Source organism: Propithecus coquereli, unplaced genomic scaffold (genome assembly GCF_000956105.1).
Source record: "Propithecus coquereli isolate 6110/MARCELLA unplaced genomic scaffold, Pcoq_1.0 Scaffold66, whole genome shotgun sequence".
Classification (NCBI taxonomy): domain Eukaryota; kingdom Metazoa; phylum Chordata; class Mammalia; order Primates; family Indriidae; genus Propithecus; species Propithecus coquereli.
Window position 1 is genome coordinate 2957621 of NW_012152618.1, and position 20170 is coordinate 2977790.

Below are 20170 nucleotides of genomic sequence, written 5' to 3' on the forward strand. Positions count from 1 at the left end.
TTGTCTTTTATCTCTTTTTTCCCCAAAAGACCTTTCCAATAACAAACCCTCCCATCTCCCACATTTTTCCTTCCCCCATACCATCAAATAAGAACATTAGATATTCTTTGAAACAAATTTTTCATCTGGTTTAAAATCCTTTAAAATTTGAATTTGACCCTCCCAGCAACAACATAAAGATTCCTCGTTCTTGGCTGAACTGCTGTGTAGTGTCACGAGGTTCTGTTTGAAGCTGGGACAGTAGGTGCCAGACGTGGTACATTTCACCAATGGGCCATGGGATTTTTATTTATTTCTTAACTGAGTTTCATCTCGGGGGTGAGGCACTCAGTACTAAATTAATTTTTTAAAAGTCCTGGGTAACAAAAGGGAGTTTTGAGTATTTTCTTTGTCAAACACCACTCCCATGGCCGTATCACCCCACTAGTTCCTGACTCTGTCCTCCCAATAACCATCAATTTCTATATTTCTTTTAAAAATACTTGAGCAAATGACATTGTTGGTGGTCCACAGATTATAACAAGTATTTGAATAAAAAAGGTAGTGCGTATGTTCTGAAGGGTATTGCCACATAATACCAGCATCTTGTTAATTCACCGAAGCACTTTATAACAAAAAAAGTAACAACCCAACAAAACAGGGAAATTTCTCCTTGTTTCCTTCTAAGCCATGGGAATGCCATTGATCATGAAGGATCTTACATGGGATGATGCATATCCACCCCTGATGTATATCTGGGGCCATGAACAGTCCCAGGTCCTACTGACATCTTCAGCAGTATTTAAGGGAGAGGATAATTTTATTTTGATCATGGCATGAATCCATTCTGATTGTAGGCTTTGGCCCCTATATGGGTGCACAAAATATTTTTTTCCCAATTCCAGATTCAAATATTAAATTAAAACAGATGTGCAAAAATAAACAAACAAATATCCACCACCACAATAAAACCCTACCCCACCCCCCACAAAACCACCAGCTTTGGGGAAAACCAATGTCCGCCGTTCCACGTCCTTATCCTAAACTCTTAGAACAGATCCATGTTCCTCCTTGACCTGCTTGTTTCAATGTTCCGAGAGGCTACAGAAGGAAGGAGAAGAGCTCTAGAAGTGCCTTGGGTGGTCTCCACGCCCCCTCTTGGGCCACTCCTCATCCACCCACCTGCGCAGAACCTTCTCCACGTCCGCCCTGTGGTAGAGCCTGCAGAGGTCCACCAGCTGGCCCACCGTCCTCTGACTGTTCCGCAGCAAGAACTCCAACGTGGGGCTCTGCGGCCTTTGCTCCAGGAAACACAGCTCATCATAGGGCATGCCCCACTTGCTTGCAAAATTCCTCCAGTTCTTTACCGTGGGGTGACACGGATCCAGCTTTATCCTGATCACATCTAGTAAGTCCTGATCATTGAGCAAGTCACTTATGGTGGGAGCCCGGAGCGCGCAGGAGGAACAAGTGCAGTTTTCTTTGCAGGACTTGTCCTTGCTGATGTCTACGGGAAGAAACAACATGGTGCACACGTCAACAAGAGGCTTAACATACGTGTTCACTTCTCACCTCCTTTATTTTCCTGCTGAATTGTCAACAGCATTCGGTCTGAGTATAACACAGCCTATCTTATAGAGGTCTATTTCAGAATACTCATTTCTAATAATGTGTTATCCTTTATAGCCAAGGACGGGTTGCTTTGCTAGAAGCAATAGTAAGATTTTATAAAGCCAATTTCCCTTTGTCTCTGAGATTCTCTGTGTCTTACAGTGTGCATTTGGGACACTGCCGGCCAGCATGAGGAACAGAGCTCTGTCTGTGAGCAGACTGTCAGTCCAGCAGGGCTCAGAGTCCACCGTGCCCACGAGTAACCAGCCTACACTTGCAGCATGCACCTCAGCCCTTTCCCTTCCCAGTTACCCGTCAGCCCCGACAGCTTCTTAACACCAAACACAGCATGTTAGGGTGTAAAGGATTGCACAATGCTTTAAAAGGTCTTTTTAAAAAACACACACATGTGGCCAGGCGCGGTGGCTCATGCCTGTAATCCTAGCACTCTGGGAGGCCCAGGCGGGTGGATCGCTCAAGGTCAGGAGTTCAAGACCAGCCTGAGCAAGAGTGAGACCCCGTCTCTACCAAAAAATAGAAAGAAATGATCTGGACAACTAAAAATATATATAGAGAGAAAAAATTAGCCGGGCATGGTGGCGCATGCCTGTAGTCCCAGCTACTCGGGAGGCTGAGGCAGGAGGATTGCTTGAGCCCAGGAGTCTGAGGTTGCTGTGAGCTAGGCTAATGCCATGGCACTCATTCTAGCCAGGGCAACAAAGCGAGACTCTGTCTCAAAAAAAAAAAAAAAAAAAAACCACACACATGCAAAAATGGAAACTGGAATATCCACTCCATATACATATTTGAAAAGGAGTGATAATTGATAGTGCCAGAAAACTGACTGTTTAAATTTATGGCCACCTTATCATTCCTGTGTGCCTTTATCTGTGCTTTCTTCACCCTCGGGGATCTCTTTGAAGGGGAGCCAACACCCTGGGGTGTGTGCAGTGGAAGAGAAAGAGGCAGGGAACGGCAGCAGCACACTCCCACCCAGGCATCCCTCTTGCTGGGTCTTGACAATTCAGTCGTCTTAAGGCTCATTTTATTACTTGGAGGATTGTTAGTAGGAGGATGAAGTCAGTAGGGAAGAGGTTTTAGCAAGTCACTTAAAGTATTAAGTGGTGTCTACACAACACGGCAAATTAAACAGCTTAAATTCTGCAACAACACAGAGTCTCATGAGTCCTCTGAATTTGGATTTTAACGGCCAAAGGCTAATTTAGAGATCACTGGCTTGGAAAATTCTGGGGGAAATTATGATGACTTTTACTACATGTGATATTACACTGCGTTGTGGCCTTCTCAATTTAGGAAAGGATTTGGACAGAGGGAGTCACTTCGGTGTTCTTAAAGTTGAGAACCAGCAAGTACAAATTAAAAGGTCATAAAACAAGAGCCACGAAAATTATGCTCCTACTCTTTTACCTATTAATGTGACTTCTGGGACTCTGCCTCAGGAGATAATCCAAAATATGTATATACGTGAATATTTTTATTACAGTGTTTATTTATATCATCAGTTTTTAGAGATGGGGTCTTGCTATATTGCCCAGGCTGGTCTCGAACTCCTATCCTCAAGCAATCCTCCTGTCTCAGCCTCCCAAGGAGCTGGAAGTGCAGGCATGAGACAGTATGCCAGGTTTACAATATCTGTTTTTAAAAACAACTTAAATGCCTAAAGTTAGCGGGACTAGTGAAATAAATTATTGTACTACTTGATGGAATATTATTTAAGTAATTATAAAGACTACATAGCAACCTAGAAAATGTGATGTTAAGTGAAACATGCAAGATAGAAAGAATGTATGTATTCTATGATTAGAACCATGTGAAAATGCAAGTTAATATTACTATGGGGGAAATAGACAAATAATAATAGCTACTGTGTCAATATGGTAGGATTATGTTCTCTGTGTTTTCCAAACTTTCTCTTGTGGTGTTATGTTTCTGTGATAATTAAAACAATGTATTACATTGACAAATATCTAGTTTAGGATAAAGAAGACTTATCAGTGGAGTATCCTTCCTCTTTTCCAAGTTGTGCTTACACTTCTGAGTCTACCCCTTCCTATCTTCTCTGTGATGTGTTTCATCAAATGAAACCTTCTTTCACCTTCAGCCGCCCATCTGTACTGATTCTCTCTCCTTTATCTACAATTAAGTATATGTATCCTCTATCCTAAAAAATAAGAACCTCAAACTACCCTCTTCTGGCTTTATAACTAACTTGCTGAAGCCACTTTCTCTTTCTGCTCTTTAATTCACCATTAAATTTCTAGAACGAGAATTCAAAACCTGCTGCCTCCACGCCTCACGATGTTCTTAATCTTCATCTTCTTTGCCTTCCAGCAGCAACTGACCCAGCCCAGATCCCACCCAACCTTGTGGAGACTGGACCCAGTTCTCTGTACCCCAACTGCTGGCTAGAGTCCAGTTCTGACTGGGTAGAAAAAGTCCCTCTCCCCGGAGCCCTCTCTCAGATTGCCACACGGCTGGCTTCTTTGCATTGTTCAGGTCTTGGTGCCCCTCTTAGCTTAAGTGGCACCTTCCCCTGCCAGCCCCAATCCCATCCCCCTTGCTTGCTATCCTCAAGGCACCTACCACCATATGAAAATACTTGTTTTGTGTTTATTGTCTGCCTCTCCCAACTGAAATATAAGCTCCAAGAGGAAAATGACTTTGATGTCTGATGTCACCACTGTATGCCCAGGACACAACCGGTACTCAAGAAATATTTGTTGAATAAATCAAATGAATGAAGACTGTGATATAAAGAAATAGTCAAATTAGAAACCTCTGGGCAGCCCATGAAAAGCTATCTAGAAATTTTCCAACCAACTGACATTTTTTTTTTTTTTTTAAGAGATAGGATCTCACTCTGTCGCCCAGGCTGGAGTGCAGTGGCATCATCATAGCTCACTGTAGCCTTAAACTGCTGGGTGCAAATGATTCTCCCACCTCAGCCTCTCGAATAGTTGGGACTACAGGCATGAGTCACCGAGCTGGGCTAAATTTTTTAAGAGATGGGGTCTCATACCCCTGGCCTCAAGAGATCCTCCTGCCTCAGCCTCCCAAAGCGCTGGGATTACAGCATGAGCCACCGCACCTGGCCCCAACTGACAATTTTTTTTTCAGTGCTAACTGAGCACATACACACGAGGCTGACAAAAGATTACCGGTTGCTATGGAGAAGGAGTGCGCTGTGTACCGTGGAGATTAACAGCATGAGCTTTAGAGGCAGCTAACCCCTTGCAGATGTGCGATTTGGACGGGTTACTGAGCTTGCTAAACCCACGTCTCACTCTCTGAACAGGGATAATGACACATCTCTCACAAAGTGGTTGTGAGGATTAGATGAGATAATCCATTAAAGCTCCCTCCTTGCACATGGTAAGCAGGCAACAATGAACAGAATAGCCGTGGGCAAGTGTTAATAACCCACAGCCTTTTGAAAAGCAGTGGTTCTCAACCTGGGCAGCAGGATAGAAACCCACCCCCACCTGGGGGGAAGTCTGCAAAACCCTGATGTCTGGTCCCACCCTCGGAGATCCTTATTTAATTAGTCTGGGGTGCAGGCAGGACGTGGGGATCTTTTAAAAGCTCCCTTGGGATTTCTAATGTGCAGCCAGGATTGAAAACCGCTGCCCGCCTTAAAGACATTCGACAGAATAAGTACTAAGTACTTAGTCGGGTGGGCCTGCCAAAGTTAGATTTTGGAATTACAACCACTTCTCTTTGGGAGCTATTGTGTCTGCTGGGTGATTAAGAATTCTTGGATACACCATGTTTCCTCACACTCACAAGCAGATGAGTGGGTTTTCCCACGGGGCATTTTCTTTCTCTCTCTCCTTCCTCTTCATCCTTTCTCACGAATACATTTTTTGCCAGGGTTAGAGACAGGATCTAACTATGTTGCCCAGGCTGGTCTCGAACTCCTGGCCTCAAGCGATCCTCTGGCCTTGGTTTCCCAAAGTGCTGGCATTACAGGCATGAGCCACAGTGCCTGGCCAACACCATACATTATACTTTAAAGAAGATTTCAGGAATCAAGCATGCTCATTGATGTCATTTAAAACAATTGCAGGCTGGGTGTGATGGCTCATGCCTATAATCCTAGCACTTTGGGATGCTTAGGTGGGATGACTGCTTGTGGCTAGGAGTTCGAGACCAACCTGAGCAACGTAGCAAGACCCCATCTCTACAAAAAATAGAAAAATTAGCTGGGTGTGGTGATGTATGACTATAGTCCCAGCTCCTTGAAAGGGTGAGGCAGGAGGATTGTTTGAGCCCAAGCATTTGAGGTTGCAGTGAGTTTTGATGATGCCACGGCACTCTAGCCCGGGCAAAAAAGTAAGACTCCATCTCAAAAAAAAAAAAAAAAAAAAAGTAAGAGAGGGTTAATGTCCAGTGGTACCATGTCTAACTCTTAAGTATGGGGCTGGCAGGTTATAAAATACCGGTCAATTAACAGTTAATTGTGAACTGGAACAAGATTCAGAATTCACCAAGGTCATGATTAGTTGAGCCTAGCAATGGCTCCAGCCAGGGTGTTGGCAGTGGATCACAGATTGACTTAATGTGTCTCCCTGCAGGGGAGGTGCCCTTTCATCTTGCACACTCTGGCTTTTGGAGAGCTATTACCATGGCAGTGTTTCCCTGCAGTGTGTTCCAGGACCACAGTCAGCTCTCAAATCACTTACAAGTGTTCCCCAGGATAACGAGGTCTTGAGTTAATTCAAAACAATTAAGGAGTAAACATTTTATATTGGCATCTTTAGAGACAGCAAAGTATTGTGGTTCTGAAATAAAATAACGTTATCCCGGGTGTCTATACATTATTAGATTTGAAGCCTGCAAAATACCAACAAGTGTCAAAGTAGAGTCCCATAATAAGTCGTGCTTATTATGGGGATAAATTCATGCTTTTTTTTCTGCGTGTGGTTTCCAATGTGGTTGGAGAAAAACATATTTAAAATGTCAGTTACTGGCTTTGATAAACCATTGCATTGGGATGCACGCTACATTATTCATCAGAGGTAAGTTACATGCTAGGAGCTGGAAAGGGATGAAGAATTATTTTTATCTACTGAGAAACTGACCCAAGGGCTTTTGGTGGGCGTTTGATCCTTAACCAAAGGGAAAAACAACATGGTTTCATTTTCTCTCTCTAAAACACCCTTTTAAGGAGACATCAAGTTGGCGGCAGCACTGGGGAGTCTAACTGACAAGTTGGGTGGGTCCAGGCAAGGAAATCACACTGGGCCTCAATTTTGTCATCTCACAAAATTGGAATGTAGAAGACACATGAAAGAAGAAGCAACTCCCATATGAAAGGACCCAGGTTAAAATTCAGCAAAGAATTTTATGCGAATTCGAATCATGTCGTTCTGAAACGATATAACACAAACATATTAACCAAGTGTCACTTTATGGACCTAATTTGGAAAAAACAGAAAATCCTATTTCACATTCACGTCTATGGGAAAGTTAGATTATTAGGCAAGTGCTAAATTATGCAACGTCACCAGAAAACCATCCTAGAAACACCTGCAATAGGTGTGGCAGGGTCAGGGGACATGTCATAACACTGCCACCAGAAAGCAGCACCAGAACCAGGGTTTTTCTTCAATTCCTTCTTCAGTTTTTAAATATAAAAATGATGCTTCAATTTATTGGGAGCAGTGGGGAAATAAAAATCTTCCAACTTGGAGAATCTTTAAAATATATATGTATATTACTGAGTTTTATTCCTTTAATGCCCAAATGTTTTCATTTTGAAAATTGGTATAAAAACATAGTCAAACTTTAACATCTCCTTTAGCAGGGTAAACCGGACAAAATTTATTATTGTTGTTTTAACCCAGGGCATCAGTGGCAAAGTCTTTTACTTTCTTGTGCTCTGCCTGGGCGCTGTTCGCGTCTGTATTCAGTGGCTCCCAGTGGGAACACGTTCTGAATTGTGTTCTTTCTCTTTCCTTGGTTACAAACTGTCAGCTGTCATTCCTCACTCCTATCCAGTGTCCTTTCTCGGTAGTGCCCTCCAGCTTCCCCATGTGGCTTATTTTAACCAGCTGTAGACTGGATCTCAGATAGCGAAGGTTTTCAAATGACAAGAATTAAATGAAAGCGAGGCTCTGAGTGAAGGCCCCAGGGTCTCAGCCAGGGTAAGTAGCAAGCTGCTGTGAAAGGTATTTCAGCAGCCCAGAGATGGACTTTTGGGAGGGTGGAGGTGGACTTTAGCTCTGTCTAAATTTCACCCCCTTGTAGGACGCTTGACATGTCTGCAGGGAGGTAGAGGCAGCCTGGTGTGATCGCTGGGAGCTGGCTCAGGGCCAGGCCCGGGCCTCGAATCCCACTTCCTCCTGTGTGACCGAGTGACCGAGTGCTGCCTCAGCCGCCACATCTCTATGGTGAAGAGATAACAGGGCTATCCCAAGCTTTACATTTGTCAAGTGTTCAGAGAGTGCCTGGTACCCAGTCTGTGCCAAATTAGTGTTTGCAAAGAAAACAGAATACAAAATAAAAAAATTAGCCAGGCGTGGTGGCATATGCTTATAGTCCCAGCTACTCGGGAGGCGGAGGCAGGAGGATCCCTTGAGCCCAGGAGTTGGAGGTTGCAGTGAGCTATGATGACACCACTGCATTCCACCAGCCTGGGCAACAGAGCAAGACCCTGTCTCAAAAAAAGAAAGAAAAAAATATGTGCTTGTCACAGAAAATCTGAAAATTCATACGAGTAAATGGGAAAAAAATTCATGCTCCCACTACCCAGACCCATCACAATTAACCTTTCAGAGATTTCCTTGGTTATTTCACCATGCATTGTGTGTATCTGCCTACATCTGATCATTTGTTATATATACATTTGTATACACGGATTAGATGGGGGAGGGGTTCTGATACCAGCTCATGTTAGAACATTTAGAGATACAGGATAGTGGAAAGCAAATTAAAATTGTCTCTGTATGCAAAGACACATTCCACTTTCCCACATCATCCAATTAGGGACTTCTAATTTGAGCCTGTGTCCGCTGCAGCATTTTTAGAAGAGGGAGTCCTATCAGCCAGGGCCAGGCCTCTGGAAGGGGCAGGGTGTGGTCTAAAGAAGTCAAGTCCCAGTGGGGTGTCCAGATGGGACCCTGGACATTGCACCTGTCCTATGAAACCCAGTGGTAAGTGTCTACCTGAAGCTCACCTGGCCCAGTGTCTCCCTTGACTTCTCATATCGCAGCCATGTGGCGGCCAAACTGGAACCAGAACCCCAACTTCTGTCCCCCCAGAGCTATCCTTTTGCCACAGGGCCTCCTCAGAGAGCCTAGCACACAGTGTGCCCTTAAATAAAAATCTGTTGCATTAAAAAAATATCACCTAGAATCTCACCCCCAGAGATAACGGCTGCTAACATGTTGGTATATTTTCTAATATCATGTTTCTAAGGAAAAAAAAAGGTGAGCACATATGCACGTTCTGATTTTCCCGATTGATTATGTGGGCTGACTGTAGCTGCCCCAGAGGGTTTCATGGGTCCCTCAGCCCCCTTAAAAAAGAAAGAAACAAACAAAACTCTGACGACTCAGATCATTCAATATGTGTTTTAAACAATATAGAAAATGTTGGTGGGGTTTTGGAGTTTTTAAAAATTATTATTTTGCTAACTTGTTTTAATGCTCGCTCTGTATCTTCCCTGTGATTAATTAGCAAGAAATCTAAATAAACACTGTCGAAGTTTCTGTCTTATAATAAAAAATTTGGGGAGGGAAGAGAAATAAACTTCAGTGTTTCTTTGGTTAAACACACTAACCAAAAGGAGTGGAGAGTAGCACATGACTTAATATCAGGCAGGTCCCTTTGGCTATGCAAGTGCCAGAGAGAGATGGCCCAGCTGACCTTGGTGTGCCTGAAGTCCCAGGGCAGCCACTCTCTTCCGCCAGGCAACAAATGGCAATGACAAACTCACCAGGAGAGGAAGGGGCTGCTCGGTCCCGACTGTGGCTCTGGCCTAAACCTGCCCAATTCGGAACCCTTCTGTGCCCCTCACAAGCAAAGGAGGGTGAGTTCAGAGAAAATAATAAATATTCTTTGAAGGCTTTTGTGAAATTTTGTAAGCTACACCTTCCCCTGCGGTTTGCCCTGGCGTGAAGTGTGCAAAGTTGCTCTAGTCTGCAATATAGATTTTAAAAGTTAACGATAAACAGTCTTGAATACTATCTTTAATGTAGCCACACTAGCTATCACTGCAGCCCAGGTATCTTTAGAGTCCATCGTTTACCTGAAAGGGGATCTCCAGTACTGTCTGGAAAGCCATTTTCTTCTCCCTAAAAACCAAAAAGCAACCTTCATTAAAATTATACCCCAAAATGAATGGAGATAATGATCAACATGCCAACCTAGTTAAATTTCCACCAAAACCTGGGCGGAGGGTGGATCATAAGAATCGTATTTTAATGGGCGGTGACATGTAGCTCCCTCTATAATACAAGCTCCCTGAGGGCAGGGGCTTTTGTTTACCTGCTCCCTGTGCTGTGTGCCGGTGCCCAGACCTGTGCCTGCTACACAGCAAACACTCAAGAAATATTTGTTAAATGCACTGGGGTTGCTATTTTGAACAATGGATCAATGCACGCAACAATGCACCGGTGTTTTATTTTTATTTTACATTATGAGTTGTTGTCCTTATTTTATTTCTTACCTGCTTTTTGTTGGGCTTGTTGTTTGTTAGTCTAAGCTACAATTCTTTCATCCATTATTTATTTAAGCATATACTGAAACTGTGAAAAAGCGGTATCCAAATCTCTGGAGAGGTAATCCTGTTTCTGCCCCTCGGACTGGAGTTCTGTTTTACAACCAAGGCCGTGCTATGGTATATGGTGAGAGGGATTCACTCTGATCTTCTTGGAGGGGTGTGTGCGTGAGTGTTTTCCATGATGTCAGCAGAGGAGAGCAGTCCCAATACACCTGTGTTGATGTTAACCCTATCTTTATACAACCAAAATCTCTCTCATCAGCTAATGTCACCCCCCAATCCATGATATTGCAGCAGAAACACAAGAGTTGAGTCAAGAGCCTCAGGTTTCATACCCTCAGGCCCTCCACGTTCCAGTGCTGGCCTGGGATCCCTCATTCGTGTGCCCAGAAGGCTGCTGGATTAGCTTGGCTCAGAGCCCCTGCACTCTCAGGTCTCTGAGAGTTTCACCCCTAAAGATGTGCTAACTCCACGGTGTTAAGTGCTTTAAGCATTTTAAACAGTCTTTCTCTCCTAATCTTCTAAGAAGCCTTTCTCCTCACCCCAAGCTCACCAATCCTGTCTCAGCAGCATATATGCATTTGCCTAATCCCAAGTCTAATTCTTTTTTTCCACACAGGAGCATTGCCACATTTTACCACCTAGATTTTCTCTTTAAGTAATCTAAATATGCCTTGCTTCTGTTTGGGTCCCCTTCCTTACCACTGGCTTTTTTTTTTTTTTTTTTGAGACAGAGTCTCCCTCTGTTGCCCGGCCTAGAGTGCCATGGCGTCAGCCTAACTTACAGCAACCTCAAACTCCTGGGCTCAAGCGATCCTCCTGCCTCAGCCTCCCGAGTAGCTGGGACTGCTGGCATGTGCCACCATGCCTGGCTAATTTTATTTTTTCTATATTTAGTTGTTTGGCCAATTTCTTTCTATTTTTTTTAGTAGAGACGGGGTCTCGCTCTTGCTCAGGCTGGTCTCAAACTCCTGAGCTCAAACGATCCGCCCACCTCGGCCTCCCAGAGTGCTGGGATTACAGGCGTGAGCCACCGCGCCCGGCCCTCAACACTGTCTTTACTGGAACAAAAATGCAAACTGCTTACCATAATTCCTATGATTTTTGTTCATGTAGTTGAAGTTGTACTCTCTTCTCACATTTCTCTAATTCAGTGAGGAGTGTGTATGTATGTGTGTGTGTCCGAGAGAGACAGAATGTGTGTATAAGAGTTATAGGAAGTCTCTGAAGGCACAGAAATCTCTCTCTAGGCAAACTTTTACTTTTACAAGGCTAAACCCAGAAGCCCATGACAACAAGGCCACTACGTACTACTGCACAGGTCGTGTGGAGACCTGCCTTTTCACATCTGCACACTCCAGCAGGACCGGGCAGGTGTGTACACTCTTTTATCAACACAGTCACGGTTCTGCTCACCGAATTGGAAACTTGGGCTGAGAAAACAGAAACAGGAACTTCAGGTAGTGTCGAGATACACAAACGTTAGAACTTGACAGATTTTTGTGGTATTTGAGGTCCCTGCTAAAACACAAACTTTTCTGTAAGTAGAAACTATCTCTCATGGCATATCTGACTTCATTTCTCATCATCTGGAGAAAATTTTACCAAGGTACCACGTCTGGCCAAAATTATCCCCGTGCTGCAGACAGGGAACCTGACTCAGAATCACCTTAAAGGCTGATAAAGACAGAATTTAGAGGCATATCTACGATCTGTGTTCTTGGCTCGGATTGGTAGGTTGTGCTACTTTGTACATTAGTTTTCTAAGAGTGAAATCAGGAAAGACTGATGTTTGTACATTTTTTGGTCTTACAGAAACGATGCTCATGCCTTTCCTTAACTCCTATTTATTGAGCAGTTACTATGTATAAGCCCCTTATTGGAGACTGTATACAAACACAAAAGCATGAAAACACGAACCCTTGACCTCAAGATGCTACGCTGGGGAAAGGGAGTCCACTCAGATAACCAAAATGTGAGGTAGAAGAAGATGAGGTCCAACAGGCAGGTTCAGGTGAAGTCAGAGAGGAGAGATTTCTTTTGACAAAAAAAGTGAGAGGTGGTTTCTTGGAGACAAAGATGTTTGAGATGGGCCCTGCTGAGTGGGGATTTGGAAGAAAGAGGCATTTGGTTTTAAGCAAAGGCAACGAGAGGGACAAGAGGGAGATGGGAAGGGAAACAGACTGAGGCTTGTCCCCGGAGCCAGATGTCATTTCACAGACAATGGGGAGTCACCAAGGGGCTCTCATCAGAAGCAGGCCATCCTCAGAGGTGTCTAGGATCAGGCTGCAGGGTGTGGGACACATGGGGATAAGGGACAGTGTGGAGGCCAGGTGACAGGGACAGGGGAGGCAAGGGTTAATGAGACCCCCCCCCCCCGCACACTCTGGGAGAGGAGGGGGATGAAGCAAGAGCCACGCAGAGGTGCAATCACTAAGGGATGAGCAAAAGGAGGTGAAGTGCAGAGCAAGTTTTGAAGAGGTGATGATGAGACGGTGAGGCCAGGCTCCCTCACAATGACGTTGAGATACTCGTGGGAGTTGAAAACATGGTCCTGCTCCCTGGGAGACACCAGGGCAGGAGACGGAAATATGGATGTGAAAGTGATTCTGGAAGTGGCAGTGGAGGCCAAGCTGCGAGGTCACAGCCAGACCCTGAACGCCTACATTTCGGTGGCAGAGAATGGATGTCAGAGACGGGGGAAGAAAAGCAGGAGGCGACGGCATCAGAAGTTGCAGAAACGTCACAGGCTCTGAGGGCCGAGGGAAGACAAGATTTGCTAGGAGGGGAGGAGCATTCTAGTGGAGCGGTGGAAGAGATACCAGCTGATGCCAGGTGGGCCGCGAGACCCTGGAAATGGCCGGAAAACCTACGTGGGGTGCATTGGCCTGCAAGGCCACCCTCCTCGGCCTTTCCTCGGCTTCACGCCCCTTGTCTGCAAGGCCTCAGCTCAGACGTCGCTTCCTCTAGGATGCTCTCTCCAACCCCCAGTCTGGGTTCTGTGCCCGGGGTGCTCTCCCAGCGCCCTGTCGTGCCAGTGCAGGGTGCTTGTTCCACGGGTCTGGAGTCTCTCTCTTCCGCTCTAGACTACAGACTAGAGGCCGAGGACCTTGTCTGCACGGCACCCTGGGGATCAGCACGTGTGAGACAGAGTTAACAGCGGGAGGAAGGAAGGAAGGAGGGAGACAGGGAGGAAAGAGGACTCGAATCTAGACCAGGGCACGGGCTGCCGTTCTTCATGATGTTCTCTGTACCTCGCCATCATCCCCCAAAACCCCCTTCTGGTCTCACCCGTATTCCCACCTGCTAGCCTTTGCTAAGCGCCTGGGTGCTCGATTCATCCACCAGCCAAGACCCACGCCAGTCCTTAGTTCTGCATGAACTCCACTCCACGGGGAGTTCCTGGGCCCTGAAGCATATACGAGTCTCCCCTATTCTGAGCCAACCTCCGAGACCAAGCCCCCACGCTGCCCCCTCCCACTCCCCCTCATTCCCTCCAGGCATCTCAGTGACTGACAGCTGCAACACACACGCCATGTGCCAGGCACGTGACCCCTGCCTGGGTTAGTCCCCTCATCCTCCAGATGCCGACGGGCTGAGAACTACCACTGCCCAATGACACGCTGGAGATTTCTGTTCGGACACCGTGTTTTCATTCAGAGTGACGTCCCAGTATGAAGTGCTGGTTTTGCAAAAGGGGGGGAACAGTTTCTGAGCGAGGTTGGCTGTGTATGTTGAAGACAAAGGTGTATGTAAGAAATCAGTTTATAAAAAACCGTGGATGCTAAGTGAGTAAAGGAATTAAAAATCCAATTTATACAAAATCCTGCAAAACAGAAGGGTAGGAAACTTGGAGCAATTTTTTTTTATTAGAGACAAGGTCTCGCTATGTTGCTCAGGCTGGTCTTAAACTCCTGGGCTCAAGCAAGCCTCCCACAGTGCTGGGATTACAGGCATGAGCCACCACGCCCGGACCCACGGAGCAACCAACTTCTAACATGGCTTAAAATCCTTCAGGTTAAGAGGGGAAAAGGAACCATGACATTTTAAGCAAATCAGCAGCATCAAGCTGCTATTTTACTATCCTTTCCTGTCCTTTTTAAACTTCTACTCCAATTACCATATTTGCCTGAATATAAGTCAGGAAATTTAAAAATTTGTCCTTGAGGAAAGAGGCAATTTCCTTAAAATCCAAGTTCTTTTAAATTGTCTCCTTTCATGGGGCACACTTTGACATATCGTTACTTTGAACAACAAAGTTACTGTTTGTGGAAAACACATGTGACCTTTACTAAACTGGGGAAAAAAGGAGGAAAAACAATTTAACACAGACTTAGCCATTTTTCCTGGGGGTTTGACTTCAAAATAGCAAATACAATAAGGTAGTTACACTGTGGAAATTACAGATACATGCCCCCCACCCCCTGGGATAAATTTTTAAAACAAAAACAAAGCATAATGCTACATAAATGGCTTGGGACAGAATTTCTGGAGACAGCATCACCTGCTGGTTCAAAAGTGCTCGTCTCACTAGCTCACGTGCACCACAATGCCCATCAGAAAAAACAAAACCAAAAGCAAACAAAACCCCAGCAAATAACAAGTGGTGAGGACGTGCAGAAATTGGAAGCTGTTGATGGGAATGTAAAATGGTACGGCGACCATCAGATGGTGGTTCCTCCAAATACTGAAAATGGAATGGCCCCACCATCCAACAATTCCACTTCTGAGTATATACCCGAAAGAATCCAAAGCAGGGTCTTGAAAAGATACTTGCATACCCATGTTTGTGGCAGCATTATTCACAAAAACTATAAGGTGGAAACAAGCCAAGTGTCCCTCAATGGATGAATGGATTAAAAAATGTGACATGTACATAAAATGGAATATATTCAGCCTTAAAGAGAATGAAATTCTGACACTTGCTACAGCATGAACGAATCTAGAGGACACTATGCTAAGTGAAATAAGGCAGTCACGGGACACATATCGGATGACTCCACTGACATGCGGTGCTTAGAGTAGTCAGATTCACAGAGACGTGAAGTAGGATGGTGGTTGCCGGGGGCTGGGGGAGGGGGAATGGGAGTTATGGATTGCTCAGTGGATACAGAATTTCAGTTAGGGAGGATGACAAAGTTCTGAAGATGTACGGTGGCGACAGTTGTACAACAATGCCGGTGTACTTAATGCCAATGAACTGTATAATTAAAAATTGTTAAAATGGTGATTTTTATGTTATGTGTATTTAACCACAATAAAAAATTTTTAAAAACCTGCTCTCTCTCAAACAACGTGGGCAGTAGGGAAGAGCTCTGCAGAGCTGTGTGCCGGGGTGAAATGATGCCAACAGTAGGCCAAGGATATCAGAGAATGACACTTAGGAAATGGGAGAGGAGAAAAATTCAGCACCTCTAAATTAGACTCACCTGTGATTTTAAATATGTGTGCAAATTAATTTAATAACTTAAATCATATAGTTATGCATTTGGATAGTTTATCTCCCTGAAACCTGATGTGAATGTTTCTCAACCCTGGCTGGGAAGAGATTCTCATTTAATTGGTATGGTGTGGCGCTAAGAGAGGGCTGTTTTTAAATACCTCCTTAGGGAATGTCAAGGTCCCTCGGGGTTGAACACCAATATAAAATTCAAGTAGGCTGGAAAAAAAAATCCTCATTTTGTAAAATCTTCTCATTGTGAATACGAGGGAATTAGCTTATATTTGGGAAAAATGTGTTAGCTGCTGCCAAGAATTCTTTGAGCAGAGAGAAAGTTGGCTAAATTACATGAGTTTTGCACTTCGGTTAGTCTATAACTGATAGGTCCCATTTCTGCTCAGGGAGCTGCAAGCTCTGGGTACTAAGGAACAGTCTCCTCTAAAGACCTACACCTGGGATTTCACGCCAGGCTCCAAGCAGGAGAAACCCCAGGCCCCCGAGCACACCCTGGGGAAAGCTCTCAACTCAGAGCTGAGTGTGTCGTCCACGTGGGGCTGGGCTGATGTGGCCAGGGATGCTGACAGATTGATGGTGAAGTCCTGTCAAATAAAAATTATGGGTGGCCATTGGTTTGGACTGAGCTCCTGCGCTGGCCCAACAGACCAAACCAACATGGAGTCACTCGTGCTAAAGTTCCATTTCACCAACTTGAAACCTAAGATGTTTACTTATAAGATGTTTTTGACTTACACATTTGAGGTACCAGTTGCTAAGAATTCCCAAGAAGGATTCAGTATCTGTGTATCTCTTCTGAACACATTTATCAATGATGTACATCTAAACATTAGCACTAGACTATGGATCTCCTGTTGGGTTTTTCTAAAAAGCCAATCTTAGGCCAGGCGTGGTGGCTCACACCTGTGATCCCAGTGCTTTGGGAGGCCAAGGAGGGAGGATCATTTGAGGCCAGGAGTTGGAGACCAGCCTGGGCAACATAGCAAGACCCTATCTCTGCAAAAAATAAAAAAAACAGCTGGGTGTGGTGGTGCATGCCAGTAGTCCTAGCTACTTGGGAGACTGAAGAAAGAGGATCACTTGAGCCCAGGAATTTGAGGTTACAGTGAGCTATTACTGTGCCTCTGCACTCTATCCAGTCTGAGTGACAGAGAGAGACCATGTCTCAAAGACAAAAAAGAAAAACCAACATATTTTCTGCATAATTACTATTACTGTAATAACGATTTGCACTTATTTTTACTTTTTATCTGAGTATAATAGTCATATAGAAAACTGGACATATATCTATTTATTTGAAAGTATACTCTACAAACTGGCTTTTTGGAATGCGTTTAATTCAGGATACATTTATTGACTACCTAGTTGGTGTAAGAGTCCATTCTAGGCCCTAGAATACAGAGACATAAGCCTGTATACATAAACTTCAAGATTATAATCCAGTAACGGAACAAAGACCTGTGTATAAATACTGAAATCGCAAAGAGTTGCGTGTTAAAAAGGCACAGACAGAATGCCAAGGAAGCACAAAGGTGGGTGAGAATTCGAGTGAGACCTCAGGGGACAGGGAACGTTTCATTGAGGATGAAAGATTTCAGTAAGGAAGAGTGAAAACTTGAAATAAATGCTACGGTGCTTTGCTAGGATGAGAGCAAACCTGTGGCTTTGTGTACCTTTGGGTCTTTCTTCTCTTCAGTGAGTTTTCTATCCAATTACAAGGAAGACCTGCTACTTCAGGGGTTGAAGCGGGGGTCAAAGACTGTAGTAACTGCTCTGTGACTTTGAGGCAGGGCACGCTCAGGAGTAATTTCATACCTTTGCTATGGTTTGGAAGATGAAAGGAAAGGGGTTTTCCCTTTGTGTATGAAGTATGGTGGATTATTGTTCAGAAATATCACAGAGCATTTCACAGGAGATTATGCTTTGCACATGCAAATACAAGCAGACCACAGCCATGGATATTACGGAGAGGGAGGGAGTTTTCGCTTCTGTCAATTTCATTCACAAATCCCAGGCTGTCCGACATGAGGGATGCTAAAGCACAGGCTAATCGAAGGCTGCGTGGTGAGGAATTGCATTCACGATGGGCTCAGTTCAGCCTACGATGTTCCTGTCGTGCATAATTAAACGCTAGCTGCAGAGAGACCCTTTGGTTTCAAGTGTTAGTCTATGAAAAGCTTCCCGCGCCTAAATACTATCTACATTTTTGGATTATTTATTCTAGTAACTCTGTCTCTAATTTGAAAGAATACCAAAAACATACAAAAAGTAAAAATTACTCAAAATCATGCTCTAAAAAAAAAAAGCAAAAAGAGATGTGAAATCCATTTTCTCTCAATCCCATCTTGCTCCCCAGAGGTTACTGGTTATGATCTGGGCACATCCTCCCCGATTTCTTGGTCATGACCATACTCACAACCTATATATAGAGAGAGCTTTTTAGCCCCAAGTTGGTCTACAACTTGCTTTATCTGTTTCACAATATATCATGGATATTTTTAAAGGGTAGTGGTCTCTCTCTTCTTTTTAATAGTTTATTCATATTACACAGTGTCACTGTACCATAATGTATTTAACCAGTTCCTACCAAGGGGCATGGGAGTTACTTGTAACATTTCTCTATTTCAAATGCCACACTGTGTATCTCGCACTCTGTTAGGATTTCTGAAGGATCTAGTCCTTACAGTGAGATTGCCAGATTGATGAGTCATTGATACCACCAAATAATTTTCCATAAAGTTGCATCAACTTACGCTCTCAACTGTGTGTCAGGACAGCTACACCCTGACATCCACACCCACCAAAAAGTGAAATTCTAACCCACTTGTGAAATTACAGTCAGCAGAGCATAGAACGGTAACGAGAAGAGAAGCCATTAAGTCAAACAATTAGAGCTGATGACATAACTGTCCAGCTGAATTATTAATAAGCAAACTTCTCTCGTGTGCTCCTTAGGGAAGTAACTGCTAAGTGTTAGAAAGCAGGTGTTTTTGCCCCTTGGCTTGGGTGTGTCTTACCACGAGTATTTTATTCTGTCCTGGTCCCAAAGCAGAAATAAGTCAAAGCCAGCGCATTAACAGACCACATCAAATCAGAACACTATGATTTTTTTCTTTCAAAATTTCATCCTTGAGATACTTCATTATAGAAAAAAAGTACTCAAGGCCCTGAAATGATGATTGAGGTTGGGCAGTGTGAATTTGTAGTGGGAACGACAGTTTACATGTCAGGATTTTCTCTGGCAATCAAAAACAGAGAATGCACGGCTAGGTGTGGTCCTCATGCCTATAATCCCAGCTTTTTGGGAGGCTGAGGTGGGTCGATCACTTGAGGCCAGGAGTTCAAGACTAGCCTGAGCAACAGAGTGAGACCCAGTCTCTAAAAAAGAAAATAGCAAACTTAACCAGGTGTAGTGGTGCATGCCTGTAGTCCCAGCTACTTGAGAGGCTGAGGCAGGAGGATCGCTTGAGCCCCTGAGTTTGAGGTTGCTGTGAGCTATGATGACGCCACGGCACTCTAGCCTGGGCGACAAATTGAGACTCTGTCTCTAAAAAAAAAAAGGGTTCCTTCTTCCTTCTCTAAATGCCTGGACAGCTGTGTGTCAAGAATGCTTTTGTGGCTCATTTCCCGAGGGTGCCGTCTGTTTGGACTGGTAGATGGTAGCTGGAAGGCTGAGGCGAATCCATCTCATCAGAGTTAAAAACACCAAGTATGTGCTCTAGGGAAAGTTTTACAGTCTTACCTAGTAGCACTGGTTCCTACCAAAGATGAACTAAGGAATTACTAAGCAAACAAGAACTATCTGATTTTCCCTTAGAGAAAAAAACTAAAGGACTCACCAATCTGTTAAACAGATCTTGTTGGAGCTCGAAAGCATTGCTGCATATCAAGAGGTGCAGGCAGGGGCCTGCCGGGCTGACTCACGTCAGATATCATCTACACAAGCGCTGGTCGGGTCCGTTCCCTGTTATTATAATGTATGTAATTACTTCGGGTTTGCAGATGGTCCGGAGGGCTGGTTGCTCTGCCAAGGGGATGCGGCTGTTGGATGGGATTTCGCCTACTGCCTCTCAATCCAATTTAAAGAAAGGAGCAGCCCCTTCATCTGCCAGTTTTGTTCCAGGAGCTTTCCCCTGTGCTAGTCTGCCAGACCAGTATCATTTAGAACCGTGGGGTGGGAGGGAGAAAATGAAATCTCCCTAGATTTAGGCAAGGCAAGAGGCCCTGCAGCAAATGGTAACACCAACTGCTACCAGCTCAGAAATGCTGGGCATCTGGGCGGTGGGGTGGGGTTGGCAGCGGACCAGCCTCTGCGTCCAGCTCTGCCACTCATCGACTGCCCCAGGCTCGCTCTTCTGTAAAGCAAGGGGGCTGAACAA

At 44.5% G+C, this 20170-nt stretch overlaps 1 protein-coding gene across 1 annotated transcript in view; it reads right to left on the bottom strand.

Moving 5' to 3' along the window:
* Positions 1 to 653: 653 nt before the first annotated feature.
* Positions 654 to 20170, bottom strand: part of EDARADD (EDAR-associated death domain) — a 55938-nt gene continuing 36421 nt past the window's right edge. The window contains exons 5-6 of the mRNA XM_012660299.1: positions 9863 to 9908; positions 654 to 1486 (exon numbers count right to left, since the gene is read on the bottom strand). Of these exons, the coding sequence (XP_012515753.1) occupies positions 1104 to 1486; positions 9863 to 9908 (429 nt within the window). The 3' untranslated portion in view covers positions 654 to 1103. The remainder of the gene's footprint in view (positions 1487 to 9862; positions 9909 to 20170) is intronic.